General features: G+C 35.9%; 1 protein-coding gene across 1 annotated transcript; it reads right to left on the bottom strand.

Annotated features, from left to right (window-relative positions):
• Window positions 1-16216: 16216 nt before the first annotated feature.
• LOC145133855 (RNA-binding protein involved in heterochromatin assembly dri1-like) lies at window positions 16217-17593 on the bottom strand. The gene is made up of 4 exons (XM_079068815.1): window positions 17570-17593; window positions 17069-17424; window positions 16828-16898; window positions 16217-16329 (listed from the first exon to the last, which is right to left on the bottom strand). The coding sequence occupies exons 2-3, from the start codon at window positions 17398-17400 to the stop codon at window positions 16829-16831; spliced, it is 402 nt and encodes a 133-aa protein (XP_078924941.1). The 5' UTR covers window positions 17401-17424; window positions 17570-17593; the 3' UTR covers window positions 16217-16329; window position 16828.
• Window positions 17594-18623: the final 1030 nt, after the last annotated feature.

Here is an 18623-nt window from a genome sequence, read left to right as displayed (position 1 = left end):
AAAGTACATTCCTTTGAACATCCTTTTTGCATAAAAAAAATTTCTAATCTAGACATATTTCTTAATGTCCAACTCCCATTAATGGAAACATTTCCATATTTGCCATATGACAACTCATTCTTAATAGAATCTCATCTATTCATAATAATGTCAATATAGTCCATCCAGTACTATACTTCCAACTACTCACAAGCGACAAATCCTCAGTTAACCTCAGATCGTCCTTTGATAGTTGTTTAATTATTTTAGTCAAAACCGATTCTAGTCCCTTTTTCCCTCTTAATGCCCTAGGCATTTGGAAAATTTTAGAATGGTCAAATATTACAACATATGTAATCGATCCTATACCCGAAGCGTATTTGACACGATGCATAATGTCTTACATAAAGACATGATACTTTATCAGCCTTCTGCCATAATATTTTATGTGCCCTGTTCCCACAATTCGAACTATGAAGAGGGATGCCGTAATCATAATCGAATTTTGAGAATGCACTATGTATCCTTGACTAAATTTTATTAACATTTCTCGATCTAAGCTTTTAGATTTTGAAACGAAGTATAATATTCTCTCCCTTAATTATAGCAAAACAACTTTTCAACCCTTGCAACTTTGCAAAGTGAATCTTTGTTTTCTATAATTAATATTGCTAACTTGCAATACCTACCATAATAATCATGCTCCCACTTAACATGATGATTATTTTCTTACCAGCATAACACTTATGCTCCCACTAGCTTTGACATATATTCAGAAAACAATTGAACTTCCAGAAAAACAATGCTTATTGAATTCCTTAAGTTCATATTTCTAATACCTAATGCTTTGATAAGCCTTTATCTAAGCTTTTTAAGCTCATACACCTTTGCGTTAGATAGCTCACATGTGTGTCTAAACAATTCAAAATTTATGTTACTAAGTCCCAAATGTTCAGACCAATTGTCAAATCTCACAATTCGAACTATGAAAAGGGATGTCGTAATCATAATCGAATTTGAGAATACAATTTTCACAATTGCTATCTTCTTAAAATCTCTCTTAGTGAAAGCATTTCCTCACAATCATTTTCATGAATGAGGGAAACCTTATGTCACTTAGACTTTATGGTGTATGTGTTCCTATCCATGTGAATTTGTCAAAACGAAAGTTTGCTACAAATCCAAAACCATATGGACTGAACTTGTTCAATCTTGATTTCTTGCCTCATGGTACCACGAGTGCCCACCATGTCTTCTAAGTGGTTTAGCAACTCATCCTTATTTATCAATCTACTTTCCATTGATCAAGGTGTTTTGTCTTTATGCATTCAAATGAGAACTCATAGAACTCACATACATATTTAGCTTAATTGGAATTGGCACATAAACAAAATAATGTTAACACGATAGGTTATAAACCTCAAGTCGTGCGCTAGTGATGATTAACTAGGTTTACTCTTGATTTGTTCTTGAAACTTTTCAAGACCATTAAGACTCCCACTGACTCCTTGACCTATAAGATTCTTTTGTCAGGAACCTTTCCTAGACAAAACAAATATTCAAGAGTTAGTGTAGTTCTTATCAAGACAAAACACTTCACATAATTGGTCCTAGTTGGTCTTTGTCTTATCCAAGACAGCACAACTTACCAATTTCAAATGTTTAAGAATAAGAAAGCCTTTTCCAAACTCCACATTTGATGAGTGTTATAAACCTACTTAAGACTTGTCACTCAATTCACAATCTTGGAATATAACTCTAAGACTTGATATTGGAACGAAGTATGATTGACTTCTTGATTTTAACCAGTTCTACAATTCTCGATTCCTCTTCTTTGATATACAAATGCACTACGACTCACTTGGAGTATCAATTGAGATATGGTTCTTAATCATTAAGACTTATCATAAAACACAATAAAAGGTACTCTCCCTTCTTCTTAGAATAGAGAAACTTTTATCTTTCTGTCTACTTGATTCTTCTTATTCGTTCTGCTATTGATTGAAACTCTTTTGATCAACTTAGAATTATACTTAAACTTGGGCGATGAGAATCTTCCCTTATTTGGCAAATTCTCGACATTTCCACAAATAACATAATTTAGAATCAAAACAATTAAACATCATTTTTTCATACACACCATTGCAAGGATAAATAAGTAAGACAAAATCAAAATTTATTTTACCGCGGAAAAATTTGTCCTTACAATGTAATTTTCAACTGAAAAACTATGCTATTACATATTTCTTATCAATCTATCCTAACTCTAGAGTAGCAGCTCAAAAATCTGATCTTCGAATCCATGCGATCGAAATCCATTTCTTCATGATCAGATTCAGCACGCTTCTTCCTTAAGCTTCCTCTCTTTTCTTTGATCCTGCAAAACATCAAAATGTAATCTTATCACATCATGTATTAAGAATCAAAATTAGGAACTTACAGAGTTAGATAATGGATTTTACCTGAAGTAGAGCCATATTCCGTGACTCTCCCATCTCTTAGATCTCTCAGGTAGTTTAGGCAGCTTCGTCTCCAATGCCCCTTCTTTAGGCAATAAAAGCAAATGGACTCCTTTGGCACAGCACATGGGACAATCTCATGCTTAGTCCTTTCTGGACTTCCAATGTTGCCAGTGTCCATTGAATTTTGGGAGTTTGATTCACCAGACAAATTTGCTTGACCAGCACGCCAAATCATTGCCGATTCAGCAGCTATAAGCAAATAGGTGAGATCAATGAGGGTCACGTCGTCTTCCATCATGTAGTACTCTCTTACGAACTCACTATATGATTCAAGAAGCGACTGAAGAACCCAGTCAACAGCCAACTCACCTGAAATTTCGACACCCAACATCCTTAACCTGTCAATGTGTGACTTTATCTCCAAGACGTGTGCACACACAGGTTTCCCATCTTCGTGTTTACTTGCCAATAGGGCTTGAGTAAGCTTGAACTTTTCAAGCCTTTGAATTTGTGGGTTAGGTAGAATAATTGGAGGAGGTGGGGGAAGTGAAGCATGACTCTCATTTCCTTGATCGTATTGTGGAACGTCATCTTTATTTGGAAAGCTTGTTCCAAGGGACTTGGGAAGAGCATTGTAAGATTTAGACATCTACAAAACGGGAGAAAATTCAAGTTAGTTAATAAGAATCCTTGATGTAACACCCAAATGAAACATCAAGGCTAGGATCCAACACAATACTCTACAACCTAGAAGAGGGATGCCGTAACCTAGTTGCAGAATATTTGAAGGTAGGCAAATGACGATTTACCAATTTCCACTATGAAAAACGAAAAAGAAGTTTAAGTTTTAAATGAATTGAAACTCCTAGATCTTTTGAGATTCATTGAACTTTTCAATGGTATGTTTAATCTCGATTATGCCCTTCAAATTTGCGACTGGGATGCCGAGGATCACAAACAAGGTGTGAATAACCATACGAATCTACGTGATGCACTCAATGATAATATCACCTAATCAATGTGCCGGTTAACCACACACGCTCCATTGATCTATGATAAACATCGAGCCACCCTTCGCCACCAATGTCAATCCCAAATTAGTGTGCCGGTTAACCACACACGCTCCACTAACGTTTGACAAGGGTACGAAGTGTAATTCCATGGATTAGCATACAATTTCACATTTTGCCTAAAGTAACTATAATTTGGGAATTTGTAAAAACATTTAGTTACTTTGTACTTCATTATACTTATAATGGAAGGTTTCTGTCCTATCCTATCCGTTCGGCTAACGACCCTCCACTAGTCAAGAGTGCGGTGGGTAAGAGTGGATACCCATTCAATCGCCATTTTATAGGCAATTTCCTTAAACACCCCTTATAGACCAGCTTCGTGAATGAGGCCTACTAACGGTAAGACTGACTCTTTACTCATATATATATATATATATATATATATATATATATATATATATATATATATATATAATATTAGACTTTTAATGTTACATATATATAGTATAGGATGTATTTTACACTTTTAAAATACTAGGTGGTTTTATTAACTTTCTCTTTTAATTAAACTTTTAATTAACTTACCAAAACCATGAGGGTGTAATTTGAATTTTTTAAAATACTAGAGTTTTAGAATTTAAATATTACATAATTAAACTATTAACTAAAATTTTAAATTCCAAAACTTGAGGGCAAGTTTTGAAACATTTCAAAACATTAAGGTTTAGAATTTAAATATTTCAAAATTAAACTTTTAATCAAAAAAATTAAATTCTAAAACTTGAGGGCAAGTTTTGAAACTTTTCAAAACACTAGGGTTTAACTATTTAAATTTCAAAAACAAAACTTTTAAGTTCAAATTTAAACTATAAAATCTAAAGGGGAAAATAGAAACTTTTCCACAAGATAATTCAAATCTAAATTACAAATAATCAATCTTTATCTAATAAAACAAAAGATTATCTAAATTTTGACAATTATCTTCTAATTTGGCAAGGATAATCACCCAATATAGATAAAATTCGGATTTTATTGACAAAAAACGTTTTAGGTAATTATCCACAGCCAAAACAGGTCAAAATCCCGCAAAAACAGCATTCTGCGTCTCAGACTCGTCGAGTCAGCACTGGACTCGTCGAGTTCACAGTGGACTCGGCGAGTTCAGCCATGGACTCGGCGAGTCCAGCCCCAGAAACTCATATTTTTCGATTTTAAGCTTGAATAATTAAATATAGCATCAAATACTTCAAACAAACAGCCCTAGGCTCTGATACCACTTATGGGTTTCAAGCAAAACATCATTCCTATGGTGTACATGCAAACCCTAATAGCTTTTGGATCTAGTTTGTCTAATGAACATGCAATCGAATATCTAAAGCTATAAACTCTAGATCTATCATATAAGAACTGAAATAAGGGTTTAGTAATTACCTTTGATTGTTATATAGTAATAACAATCAATTCCTTGCTTTGATTGGCTTCAGAAAGCTTAGTGCCTCAAGTGTTGCACCTCTAATGGAGTCACAAACACCACTAAGCAATTGGATGAAGGAGAGAAGAGAGGGGAGGCACAAAAACCGCTGGAAACCCTAAAGGAACACTTAGCCACGTTTTTGGGGCATAGGGGTCCTTTATATACATGTAGGCTATTAGGGTTTGCAACTAGGAAACCCTAATCTGACTGCTTAGGCCCTAAGCAGTCCATTGACTCCTTTAACATATCCCTTGGACGAATTCCTTATGGGCTTCCCATAGAATTCGTCCAACCTATATATTATTAGGTGATCCATAGCCCAATTGTAATTATCTTATAATTACAACTCCAGTCCCCTAAGTTTAATTAATCTCTTTTAGTCACAAAATTAATTCTTAATTAATTCTTGACTAATATTAATTAAACAATATGATTTCTCCTTTAATATATTATTCTTATAATATATTAATAAATCATAATTAAACCTTTCTCTCCTTAATTCATCCTACATATTGCTATGGTGAAGGCAACCCAAAAGGACCATGCTCATAATCGGGTCAAGTACATACCAAAATAGTTATGGACTTAGACACTAATCCAACAGTTCATCCACCCAGGTAGACTTTGACCTGAGTAGCCTTTTCTTCAAACCATTAACTATGGTTTTGTTTGATATTTCGGTTTTCCCATTGGCCTGAGGGTGCGCCACTGACGTGAACCGACGATGGATTTTTTTTGTCTTCGCACCACTCTTTGAAAGGACTTCCTTCAAATTCCGTGCCATTATCGCTTATGAGGATTTTGGGTGTGCCAAAACCAACCTAGATTTTCTTGGTCATGAATTTTATCATTTGTTTGCCAGTGACGGTGGCCAATGGTTCTGCTTCTATCCACTTCGTGAAATAACCCACGACCACTAGCAAGAATTTCACACCCCCTGGCGCTGGTGGGAAAGGTTCCACTATGTCAATTCCCCATTGGTGTAAAGGCCAAGGGCTGGTGATGCTGGTCAACGGCATGGCCGGTTGATTTTGGAAAGGAGCAAATGCCTGGCATTTTTTGCATTTCTTGGTTAGGACTGCAGCGTCGTTGTACACGTCCGACCAATATAACCCTAGGCTGAGTATTTTGCCTGTGAGTGCTCGAGCGCCTTCATGTGCCGCCGCATCCCCCGAATGACTTTCTTCTAGGAGTGTCTGCCCATCTTCCTTGGAGATGCACCTTAGCCATGGACTGAGATATCCTCTTCGGTATAATTGGTTATCCCTGATTGCAAAATGTGACACCCTGATCTTGACTTTTCTTGCCTCCTCAGGGTTATCTGGTAGCACACCATGGCGTCAGTAATCGACATACAGTTTGGTCCATTCTGGTGTAGTCGATACTTTATTAACCTTTTGGTTATCGATACTTCTCTCCCGGAGCACTTCGACTAACACTTTCTTTGTTAAGTGATCATAGGAAGTTGAGGCTAACTTGCTGAGGGCGTCCGCCCTTGCATTCTTTCCCCGGGAGATTTGTTTTATGGAAAAGCTTTTGAACGTGTTAGTTAGACTTCGGAATGGGTCTAGATATTTCTACATCCTTTAGTCTTTAGCCTCGTACGTTCCATTTACCTGGTTTGTGATAAGCAGTGAATCACTGAGGGCTGCTAGTTGCTTCACGCCAACCTCCTTGGCGAGCCTTAGGCTTGCTAGGAGGGCTTCGTACTCCGCCTCGTTTTTGGATACTTGAAAGTTGAATCGCAACGCGTAAGTGATCTCTTCGCCTTTAGTGCTCTGAAGAATCAGGCCTACGCCTGAGCCTTCCTTACTTGACGCGCCATCGGTGTACAACTTCCAGAGTTCCTTATCGGCTTCAGGCTCGAGTGGGGTGGTGGATATTGTCGTTGGTACCCCCTTGATGGTATCTGGGATTTCGACCACGAAGTCTGCAAGAGCCTGGGCTTTGATGCTGGTCCTAGGGTGGTATTGGATGTCGTGCTCACCAAAATCTATGGCCTATTTGGCCAGGCGCTCGGACTTTTCTGGCCTTAGTAGCACTTGCTTTATCAGGTAACTAGTCAGAACATCCACATTATGGGCCTGGAAATATCTCCGTAGTCGCCTGACTGCGTAAACCAGGGCGAGGACCAACTTTTCCATGGCCAGGTAATTGACTTCTGGACCTTGTAAGGCCCTGCTAACAAAATGAATGAAATTTGTTTTCCCTCTCTCTTCACTTCTAGTACAGAGGAGATGGCCTCTTCAGACGTTGCTAAGTACATCTGTAGTGTCTCCCGTGGGAGTGGGCAGGCGAGAGCCGGGAGTTGTTGTAGAGCGTCTTTCAGTTTTTGCACTGCCGCATATGCTTCTTCTGTCCATTTAAACTGCTTTTTGTCTAAACATCCTTTGAGTGTCTGGTACAGGGGAAGTGCTTTCTCTGCAGATTTGGCAATGAACCTTCCCAACGCCGTCAACCTAGCGCTGATCTCATGTACCCCTTTGAGATTGTGGAGAGTTTTTGATTCGATGAACTCCTGTATTTTAGTGGGATTGGGGAGAATCCCTTCTTTGGATACCTGATATCCAAGGAATTGCCCTTCCTCGACTCCAAAGGTGCACTTAGCTAGGTTTAACTTCATTTGCGCTTTAGCTAGCATTCTAAGGGTTTCTTCCACATCTTGGAGTAATGTTTCCTCATCATGGATCTTGATTACCATATCGTCGACGTAGACTTCGATATTCCTACCAATTTGATCGGCGAATACCTTGTACATCAGCCTTTGATAAGTAGCGCCTGCGTTTTTGAGCCCAAATGGCATTTTCTGGTAGCAGAAGGTGCCTTTTTCTGTAGGGAAGGCTGTTTTCGCCTCATCTTCTCGTTTCATCTGTACCTGGTGATAACCCTTGTACGCGTCAAGGAAACATTTGAGTCGAAAACCTTCAAGCGACTGGACTTTCTGGTCGATCTCCGGGAGAGGGTAACAATCGTTTGCGCAGGCGTTATTAAGATCCGAATAATCAATGCATATTCGCCAGGACCCATTGGCTTTCTTCACCATGACGGGATTAGCTACCCACGTCGGGAACATGACCTCACGGAGTATGCCAGCATTCACCAGGTCAGCCACTTCTGCATTTAAAGCCCTGTTCTGATCTGCTGCCTGGCCCCTTTTCTTTTGTTTAACAGGGTTGCTCCATGGTGCAATATTAAGTCTATGTTCTATAACTTGTCAATCGACACCGGTTAGATCGGTTTGTTTCTAGGAAAAGACAGTGGAGTATTGTTTCAGGAGTGCCACCAGTCGTACCCTGGTTTCGTCTGACAAGTGAGCACCAATTCACACGAGTTGATCTGGATATTCCATGTTTACTTGGTGCTGCTCGGTGGAACATCCCTCTTTTGACTTCTTCCACACTCGCACAAGCTCGGGAGCGGCTACGATTTGGTGACACTGCTGTGCCCTAGTGTTTGTGGCGAGGATCGTCACTGATCCCTGGTGTGTGCTAAATTTAACTATGCCATGGATCGTTGATGGTACGAGGTGTAGTGAGGAGATTGTCGATCGTCCAAGCAGGATGTTGTGTTCTGCCAGATATCAGATCACAGAGAATTCGATTGTTCTTGTGATTCGATCCCTCTCGTCGTGACTAACCATCGTTAAGGGCAGTCGAATTGTGCCCAATGGCTACAAACTGTGTCCAATGAACCTTATCAACGGCCCACCGATTGGGGGTTGTAGCCCCTCCTTCCACGCATTTGGTAGTTGTCTAAAACAGTGCTCGTAGAGTATATCAGAGCAACTACCGTTGTCGATATATATTCGATGGATTTTCGTGTTACAAATAAATCCATATAGATCTCTCGGATCCCAGTTCAATGGTCTGGGATCGTTGCTCAAAAAACTGATATTGAGTAGATTTCTCGAGAGTACCTCTATTTCGTCCCTTGCTTGATGAGTCGTGTTTCTCTTACGAGGATTAGAGATAGTAAGTACTTCCATGCGTCATGCAAAGGTTTCTGCAACAGATCAGGATGTGATATCGCCATCTGCGGCGATGAACCATTCGATGACGTTTGCCAGAAACTGCTCTGGAGTACTGGTTTCGTAATTGGTGAGATCTGTGTCGTGAGCGCCTGGACTGGAGTCTGCGTTCGATACTCGCAATGGTATTCGTTGGTTATCACCACCGGTATTCGAAATAGATCTGGTACTGCAGGCGTAGGTGCTATTGGGCTTAGATCGCCGTTTTATGAAGAACCAATGTCGTCAATTGGCCTTATCACTCTGAGAATACGTCCGGATGGCACCAAATGCTGTGACATGCTATTCAGGGGGTTTGGATGTTTGACGATGTACCGCCTCAGAAGCTTTCCTGAGAACACAATCACAGAAGAAAGTTAGATGACAACCGGGTGTTCTCCCGGGACGTCGCTCCGACGATCAAGTTAGTTTTCTTTAGAGAGAGTTTTTAGGGTAGATTCTGTGAGAGAGAGAATGGATCCTTTCCTTAAGACGGAAAAGATCCTTTTATACCTGTTACTAACGAATCATGGGGACCTCACGCTATGAGCGTGAGACGTGGCCTCCTCTTACTGGGAGATTTGCCCATGCTAGATAACTGTCGGGTGACGTCAGGGCATCACCAGAGCTATTCGTCATCCTCTGATTGACTGTGGGTGAATGAGGTTCGCGTGGAGCAAGATCGGGCCTCGACCAAGGTACTAGCATAGTAACGCTCCGTCAAGGCCTTCCGTTAAGTTTAACGTGACCGTAGGTAACGTTAACATGTACTCAGGTTCTTTTATGTATCATTGGGGCTTAAAGTCAATTTTCATAAATCAAAAGTCTACGATATTGGGGTTAGTTCACAGGAAGTCGCTAGATGGGGCCGTCCCACTTGGATGTGAACCAGCTACACTACCTTTCACATATCTTGGAGTTCCGGTCGGCAAAAGCATAAATCTAAAGAAGCATTGGAAGCCAATAATCGATAAGTGTCATTCCATACTCTGTTCTTGGAAATCCAAAACTCTCTCATTTGGAGGTAGATTAACACTCTTAAAAGCAGTTCTGCGAAATCTCCCAACTTATTATTTCTCGTTGTTTGTGGCTCCAACCGGGGTCTTAAACACTCTCTAAAGTATTCGGAAAAAATTCCTTTGGGGAGGAGGTGTTGAAAAAAAAAGAAAATACATTGGGTATCTTGGGAAAAAGGTGGTTGCACCCAGGAAGGTTGGTGGGCTGGGTGTCGGCTTTGTCAAGGCTCTTAATTTATCGTAAATTGTAAAATGGTGGTGGCGCCTCAGAGTTTGCATTTCCCAACTTTGGGCATAGGTTATTCGAGGAATTCACAATTTAAAAAACAAGCCGACTAGTTATATATATATATATATATATATATATATATATATATATATATATATATCCAAAAAGACGATCAGTGGAGTATGGAACAACATGACAGGAATTAAACAAGAGTTACAGAAGCTTTGAGAATCTATAGATGAGATCATTGTCAAACAAGTAGGTAGGGGAAATGATACACTGTTTTGGGATGATCACTGGATTGGAAATGGACAGTTGAAATCTATTTTCCCGGGAATTTATCGATTGGAACGGAGGAAACGATGCAGAATTATCGATATGATGAAAATTAGAGGAGCTTTATGGTATTGGGTCTCGAATCCCACTACCGGCGAACGGTAACAGGAGCTACAAAGGTTGTCATCAATGTTGGGAACGTTTCAGATAAATACAAGAGATGATAGATGGTGATGTAGCATTGCAGCCGATGGTGTGTTCTGTGTGGAAGGACTTAGAAAAAAAAATTGATTGGCCCGCAAATATGAACATTGAAGGTTGTATTGACTGGATCCATGAGGTTCCCATCAAGGTTCTCGGCTTTATTTGGCGTGCAAAACTGGGGAGAATTCCTACCTCGTATGAACTTTAAAAAAGGGGAGTGCAAAATGGATCCACAATGTGTGATTTGTGTCTGAACAACAAGGAAGAGGTTGAGCATATTCTGGTTAGATGTCCGTTTGCTACTTCTGTATGGGAGTGTATACTTAAGTGGTGTAATATCTTCCCAACTCAGTTTCAAAAAGTTGATGATATCATAACATTTGTTGTAACATGGGGGAAATGTAATAAGAGGAGAAATAACCTTATTACCATATTGTATGGCACTCTATGGTGGATTTGGAAGTCAATATTTGATAGAATTTAAAAAAACGACGTAATCCCCCTCTCATGCTGGTAGACATCATAAAATCTCTTACATTCATTTGGAGCAAATATAGAAAAACGAATTGTTCTTACAATTGAGTAAATTGATGTGTGTCCCCTTTACTTTGTATGTAAAACTTTGTGTACCCTTTTTTTTTTCCTCTTTCCTGTCTAGCTCCTTGCTAGGCGGGTGTTAGTTTCTTTTATAATATTTGTTGTTTCCATAAAGAAATAGAAAATAATATGTTATAAGCATTGGTAATTGATTAACCAGTCATCGATCATCATTTTGAAATTAGCAAAATTGTTGAGTGCTTCAATTTCTCTATTTTTTTGATCTTGTTCTAATCCAATCCACCAAAAAATATCACGCGGAACTCCATAAGTTAATCCTGTAAGTGCTTATTTGTCTATTTTGATCTATTTACAATCAACGTCTGTAAATGAAGTTTAGAAATGAATTTGATGAAAAATCTGAAATTGAAGAAGCAATACGAAGGAAATGAATTAAGAAACTTTTCACGAGGAAGTTGGCTCTATACCAGTTGAAAGGACAAGTTCCATATTCGAATGACAAAGATGGTGCATATATTAAGAATTAAATGCTCAATCACAAATGACACTAGAATAAGAGCATTCGTGGATTTTCAATGATTTTCTATTAACAAACATGATCAAATTCTTACATATATAGTAATACGAACTCAAGATAACCGAAATATAACTAACTTTGTACATGAAGTTCAACTACTTATTTATAATGACAAACTAAGCAGGAGTTAAACAACGATACATAAAATTGTCATATTCGTTTAATGAACATAATTTGTTGATGATCATATTCGTTTGAACTATTGCAAAAGAAACACTATATAAGTATTAAGTATTTGCGTGTATTAAGACAAAACAAGTATAAAAAATTCATTTTTTATTGGGGAGGTGATTCGTACACAACAATTTTTTTTCCGCACACAACAAATTGTGCTTTAAAAGGTTGTATTGTACAACAATATAAAATACAAATTGTTGGTTATGGAAAAAAATTGTTGTATACAAATCACTTTCCATTAGAAAATCATCTTCAACGGTCTTGGACTTAGTCATTTCTCCGGTTATTCACCATTCTGCAAATTAACTTTGATTTTCTAACCGAATGTTAAGTGGGAGAGTTGATAGTAAAGTTAGATGGAAGATTTATAGATATTATTCTTTTCTTTTTAAAAGAGTATATAAAAAAAATTATAGGGGCCAATTTGCATGTCTCATTTAGGAGTACCTTACCACGTGCCACTACAAAATAGAAAACCAACCTTATGTAAAACATTTCCTGCAAAATAAACGGGAAATCTCCATCAATATTCAAATATTTTATTCTAATTTACCAATAAATTTCAAACCAAAAATTGTTTAAAAAAACATGAATTATCAGTAAAAATAAGATTTGATTTTTTTTTCGTTTACTAGTTTCTCATGGTTCCATTAAAGTCTTATTATTTTATCTTAATTTACAACTAAGTCCAAACTGAAATTAAGTGATGATTTGACAATTTTTCATTGTAACATATATTTTACCGGTTTCATTGTTGACATGGATGTATAGTCATTAAATAGTTGTTGAGATTGATATGTTATGTTATATAATACTATTTTTACCATAAAACTTAATATCCTACTGTATTGTATGTATTTTTTGAAATATGAAATGCATCCAACGAAGACTGCAATAATTCTATAAACTAGCAACAACTTCGTCATTTTTGAAGTTTATAAAAAAAATCAAATTGTCTATATAATCTTATGTAAGCCAGCATATTCATCTCTCAAGGTCATTTCCCACCGTTTTTTTTCTTCAGAAACACACATTGTACCGGTTTCATTGCTGAACTGAACGCATAGTCATAAATGAGTTGATGAGATGAATATCAAGTTTTACGGTAAACGTAATATTATACATCTCAATGTATATATCTCATCACCTCATTAATGATTAGGTGTCCAGATCAAACATAAAACCAATAGCATATATGTTATAGTGAAAAAAGGGCCAAACCATCATTTAATTTTAGTTTGAGACTTAATTCGTAAATTATGGTAAAATAATAGATTTTAATGGAACCAGATCTGTAGTGAAACCAGTACACCACGGAAAAAAACAAAATCATCATTTTTATTGGTAATTAATGTTTTTTCGTAAGCAATTTTTATTTTGAGATATATTCATAAATTAGAATAAAATATAGAGATTTTAAAGTAGATTTCCCAAATAAATGGGTAGTGGTGAACTTTTCTTAAATTTCATCTAATTTTTACTAAAAACTTAAACTTGATGGTTATATTTGTTTTTCCTAGTAGCTAAATTATGACCCTTTTTTTGTTCTTATATTATGTTTGATTTTATCTATAAAAATAGGATAGATTGTCAATAAATAAAAGGGAAATGTTTTTATAATTTGTTTTTATAAAAGTACAATCCATACGCATTCTAATATAATGTTAAATTACTCCTGATTTCATATTTGAAACCAAGAGCGGATTTATAGTGGTTCACAGGGTTGCACCGGCAACTACTGGATTTTTTTGTATTAATGTAAAAAAACATTTTTATTATTATGCACCTATAAAGAAACGAGTTTATTATTATTGAAGTTCATACATATAATCAAAAGTTAGAATGGTTAAGTTGGTCAAAGGTGCAAGTTAAAGTTCTCATTTGGAAAACGGCTCCAGTTCAATTCTTTCTCAAGACAAGTTTCTTTGTTTAATTTTACATTCACTTCTCCTTTTACGGACCAGTAACAAAGTTAGTGGCCCCCAAAATTATCTTAGCCAACAAAAAGGGTTTGGTGAATATAACTTGTTAAAACTAATCCGTTTTCAATAAAACTCAATTAAATCACTTTCTTTGTTGTTTAGAATTACTATCTTAATCGTTTACTTTTTCATTAACTTATAACAATTTAGTAAAAAATCATTTTTTTTTTCGTAGAGCTATATACAAATTCTTTGTGACCCATGACCTTTCATAAATTTCTATTTAATTTCTTCTCGACGTAATAGCTTTTGCATCATAAAAAAACGACAAAACAATAATACAATAATATGATAAATTTTGTGAAAATAGTTTTATGTTTAAAAAATGTTAATTTGACGATATATTCATGGATTGAAACTACGTAATTTTAGTATATTCTATATGTAAGGTTGTATACCTAACCGTGTTATATCATTTTTGGCGTAAAGTAATTACCTAGCGAGCTAGCCTCCTCCTTTGGGGGTCCTATTTTAACATTTCCTTCATACATATTCGCAATACATATGTTTCAAACTAAACAACTGTTTTTCTTCATAATAATTAAAATTTATGTTAACTTAATTTATGTCTCATTCTACATTTTGAATTGTTTCGTTTGTTTTGTCAAGCAAAATGTATTGAACTTATAAAAATGCATTTATTAGTTGACATTTGTATATTATATTTTGCTTTAAACAACGGAACTGATAAAAATGCATTAACTTGGAGTGAAATTTTTGTAATATGTCTTCAAAACTTTGTACAACCACAACCCACACGGAAACAAGCTACACGAGACCAAGAACTTGCCCATGAAAAGACCAATTTGCCCTTCACGAAGTTTTTCTACAGTAGTTTGTTCTGTTTAATGCACTTGTAATTTTTCTTTTGTTATATTTGATCGGAATTTTTTTGTGCACCCACTGATACTTATTCCTGCGTCCGCCCTTGTTTGAAACAATATGAAACTTGAATCTTCAACGTCGTAAAAAGAAAACATCTCATCACACTGATAAATTGAATACATATTTATTTTTTTCTACAAAGGACATGTCTATATATATATATATATATATATATATATATATTATATATATATATATATATATATATATATATATAGTTTCATAAATACCGACTTCCATTGGATTTGGTTATATGATCTAAGGGTGACAAACATGTCGTGTTTATATTCGTGGTTGGTTGAAACTTAAACGGGTTGAGATAGGTTGACCCTAACCCGACTCATTTAATTATCGTGTCGTGTCAACCCGTTTATTTCCACATATAGTGGATGTGTTTAGGATTTAGACCTTGTAAGCATGTTACGATGTGTTAGATTGAAAAACTAAATAAGTTGAAAGAGTAGGAGTTGATGGGGGTGGAAATGAAAAGTGAAAAAACATGAAAGAGTAATAGTTGGGGAAACATAAGGGGTGAAATTCTCAAAAAGTTTAGAGGTTAGAAGTAACATTGAAGAGAAACTAAATGAGTGAAATTGTGGAGTATGAAAAAATTAAAATTAAAATTAAGTATCGACTAAGATTACTAGTTAGTGGGTTATACATTACAAAATAACTCAACCCTGAGTTTTTATTTGGTTTTGCTTTTTGGGCATGTATAGTTTACCTAAAAGATTAAAAAAGTTGTGTAATCACATAAACAATTTATTTTGGTGTTGAGTCATGAGTCATGTTAACATGTTAATTAAATGGGTTGAAATCTCTCACAAAACTCGTTTATTTGTTTGTCGGGTTCGTGTTGTGTGTAATGTCGTACGGATAATTGTCATCCTTAATATCATCTGCATTGCATTGATGTCTATTTGTTTTAAATAATTTATATTGGATACGTAAAATGACTAAGACCAATGCCGTTCTTACAAAAACAAAGAGAACCCGGTTCTTATCTCCAAATTATTAGCATATAATTATTTAGATTCTAGTGACACGATGTTTACTACACATTATATAACTGATGGTTTCACACATATTCCTTAAATCTATTATTTTTATAATGTGCTTTTGTTTTCAACGGCTAGCTTTTGGAACATTTTTTCTCAAATAGTATTTGGTCCTATGTATTCTTGGTCCCCTACAAATTAAGTTCTATATGATATTTATGCTTTGTGATGGCACTTTGGCGACGGGTCTCTTGCAAATAACTCTTTGTGACGGAAGTCAAGTGTTTTTGAGGAATTAGTATACTTACGAAATTGAGTTTTTCTCTATACATGAAGTTAGAAATCAATGATTCCAAAATGTGAAAATAAGAAGCAAATCGTTGAACCAATTAACTCCCGATAGATACAATTAAAGAATAAGAGTCAATGGAGTACATATAGTTAATTGTTGTCACAACTTCATAAACCTCTCTTGGATGAACTCACTTGCATCCTGAAAATCAAGAGAATTTTTAACTACTTTAATTAATGAACTAAAACAATGTAAAGGTGGTTGACAATTCGGGGATTTTAAGCAAGTGTCCATCGACCCTTTTTTTTGGCTAAACAAGAATATATTGAAAATGACTTCAACAAAGTTCAAGTGGGATTTACAAATGCCTTTGGATGTAAATCCTTTCAACTAGAAATGCATTATCGACACACTTGGGTGCAAACGGTATAAAAATGACATCAAATCTAGGTGTAGAAATGTAGATTGTTTGGCATAGTAAAAAAGGGTTTCGTATTGAACATTGTATTTATCAGAAGAAATGACACTAAAATATTGTGAAGCCATATAATGTCGCAACGCTAGGTACGTGGGATCTCTTTTAAATACAATTGAGCACATCGTTCAAAAAGTTCTAGTCATTGATTGAGACTTAGCGAAAGAATATTTTGCACAAAAGTTAATCATTCAAATGAGATAAATGAGAGATTGGTGGACAACCTTATTCCCTTGGTGTTTTACATTTGTAGCATTCCATTCTACTTGCATAATTGTGAACTCCACAGCCTAGCCTGTTCGGAGTTCAAAACTCAATCAAAATCAAATTTTACCAAATATTTCACGTTCAAATACTTTATGCAAGTGGGAAAATGATATTCTTCTTTTCCTTTAATTTAATACTTCATGCAGGTTTTGAAGCTTTTAATTCAAAATTCTACTAGATATATAATATATATGTTACCTATTGCAAATCCAATCGCCACTTTTCCAACCTGGAAGGGCACTAGAATCGTGAGTGTAATAGCCTGCGGTTGATGCTGCTATCATGGCAGCTGTTGTGTAATCTTTAAGTGCACCACATCTATAACACACAGTTCTACTAGCATAATTGTGTGAACCGCAATTAAACGTTGAACAATACCAATCGCCTGCTAAAACTTCTGTTCTATCAATGCCATAATTCGACATTTCTGCAGGTGTAGCAAATTTGGGACACTGGCATCTTTGACATGCATCACGTTTCTTGAAATTTATATGTTGGCATGCACCACACATCCAGTCTCCATTGCTCATTTTCTTTTGTTGTAGGTTCACAACCTGAAATGATTGATACAAAACTGTCACATTTTAACTCAAATAAGGTGATAAAAAGTAAAAGAATTGACGCAAGTTTTTTTTGTTGGACATTTAGATGATCAGTTTTGGTTGTTTAGAATTTAGATTATAACATTTGTTTACTAACCTTGAGAAAGATGGTTTATGTGAGTTTGTGGTTTTCCAGAATGAACTTGAATGGTTTATATACTTGCCAAAGGATTCCAAAAGTGGGACCCTCATAATAAATCAAGAAAAACCCGGTCCGTCGCGTAAATATCCCAATTCAACAAACAATCAAATCTCTTAAGCATCCTTCAAGAATAAAACATATAGATATAATAATGTGAACCAAAATCGTATAATCTGTATTTATGCATGATCTTAATAGCTCCTCATGGGATTCCAAAATTAGAAGAAAAAAATGTGTGTATACGTATGCCTTCCTAACTCTTTAAGATAGTTTGGGAAAGAGCATTTGAGATGAAACATAATTAAGCTACTGACACTAGATTTTGAAACAAAACTAGTCCCATGTTAATTTCCAAGAGACCAAGAGTATACCTCTTTATATGATTCCCAGCTGAGTTATTTGAATAAAAAGCCATCATTTTCATTTTAACCAATACGTACATATATAGTAAGCTGTTAATTTGAAGGCTATACAATATGTTTATTAGAAAAGTTGAAAGAATATGATATATCCATTATACTTTCACTTCATTGATTGTTGACATGGATGAACCCACTCAAGAGATGACATGGAAGCCATATGAGCATAAACTGTATCGACTCCATGACCTTCATGTATCTGTTTATACATATACACTGTATTAACACATGACATTTCCGTTCCAAGAAAAACAACAAACGCATGAACTTCACTACTAGAAAACTAGGGCAATAGCTACGACACAATCCGTAGGTATTCCGTAGGTATAAGGCAATACCTACGGATTTGCTACGGAAAAAGGCATGTAGCATAAATGCTCGTGGAAAATTTATACCTACAGATTTGCTACGGACTAGCTACGGAATACCTACGGCTTTTTCCATAGGTATAGTAGCTACGGATTTCCTACGGATTGCCGACGGGGCCCACCATTAACTTTATCACCTACGGATTTCCTACGGCCTACAAATCCGTAGGTATTCCGTCACTGATTACTAATTATTTATTTTTTTTAAAAACAACAAAAAAT

This window comes from Lactuca virosa, chromosome 8 (assembly GCF_052849685.1).
Source record: "Lactuca virosa cultivar CGN04683 chromosome 8, Lactuca_virosa_CGN04683_v6, whole genome shotgun sequence".
Classification (NCBI taxonomy): Eukaryota; Viridiplantae; Streptophyta; class Magnoliopsida; order Asterales; family Asteraceae; genus Lactuca; species Lactuca virosa.
The sequence above is the reverse complement of the archived record's forward strand: the minus strand, read 5'-3'. Positions and strand labels throughout refer to the sequence as shown.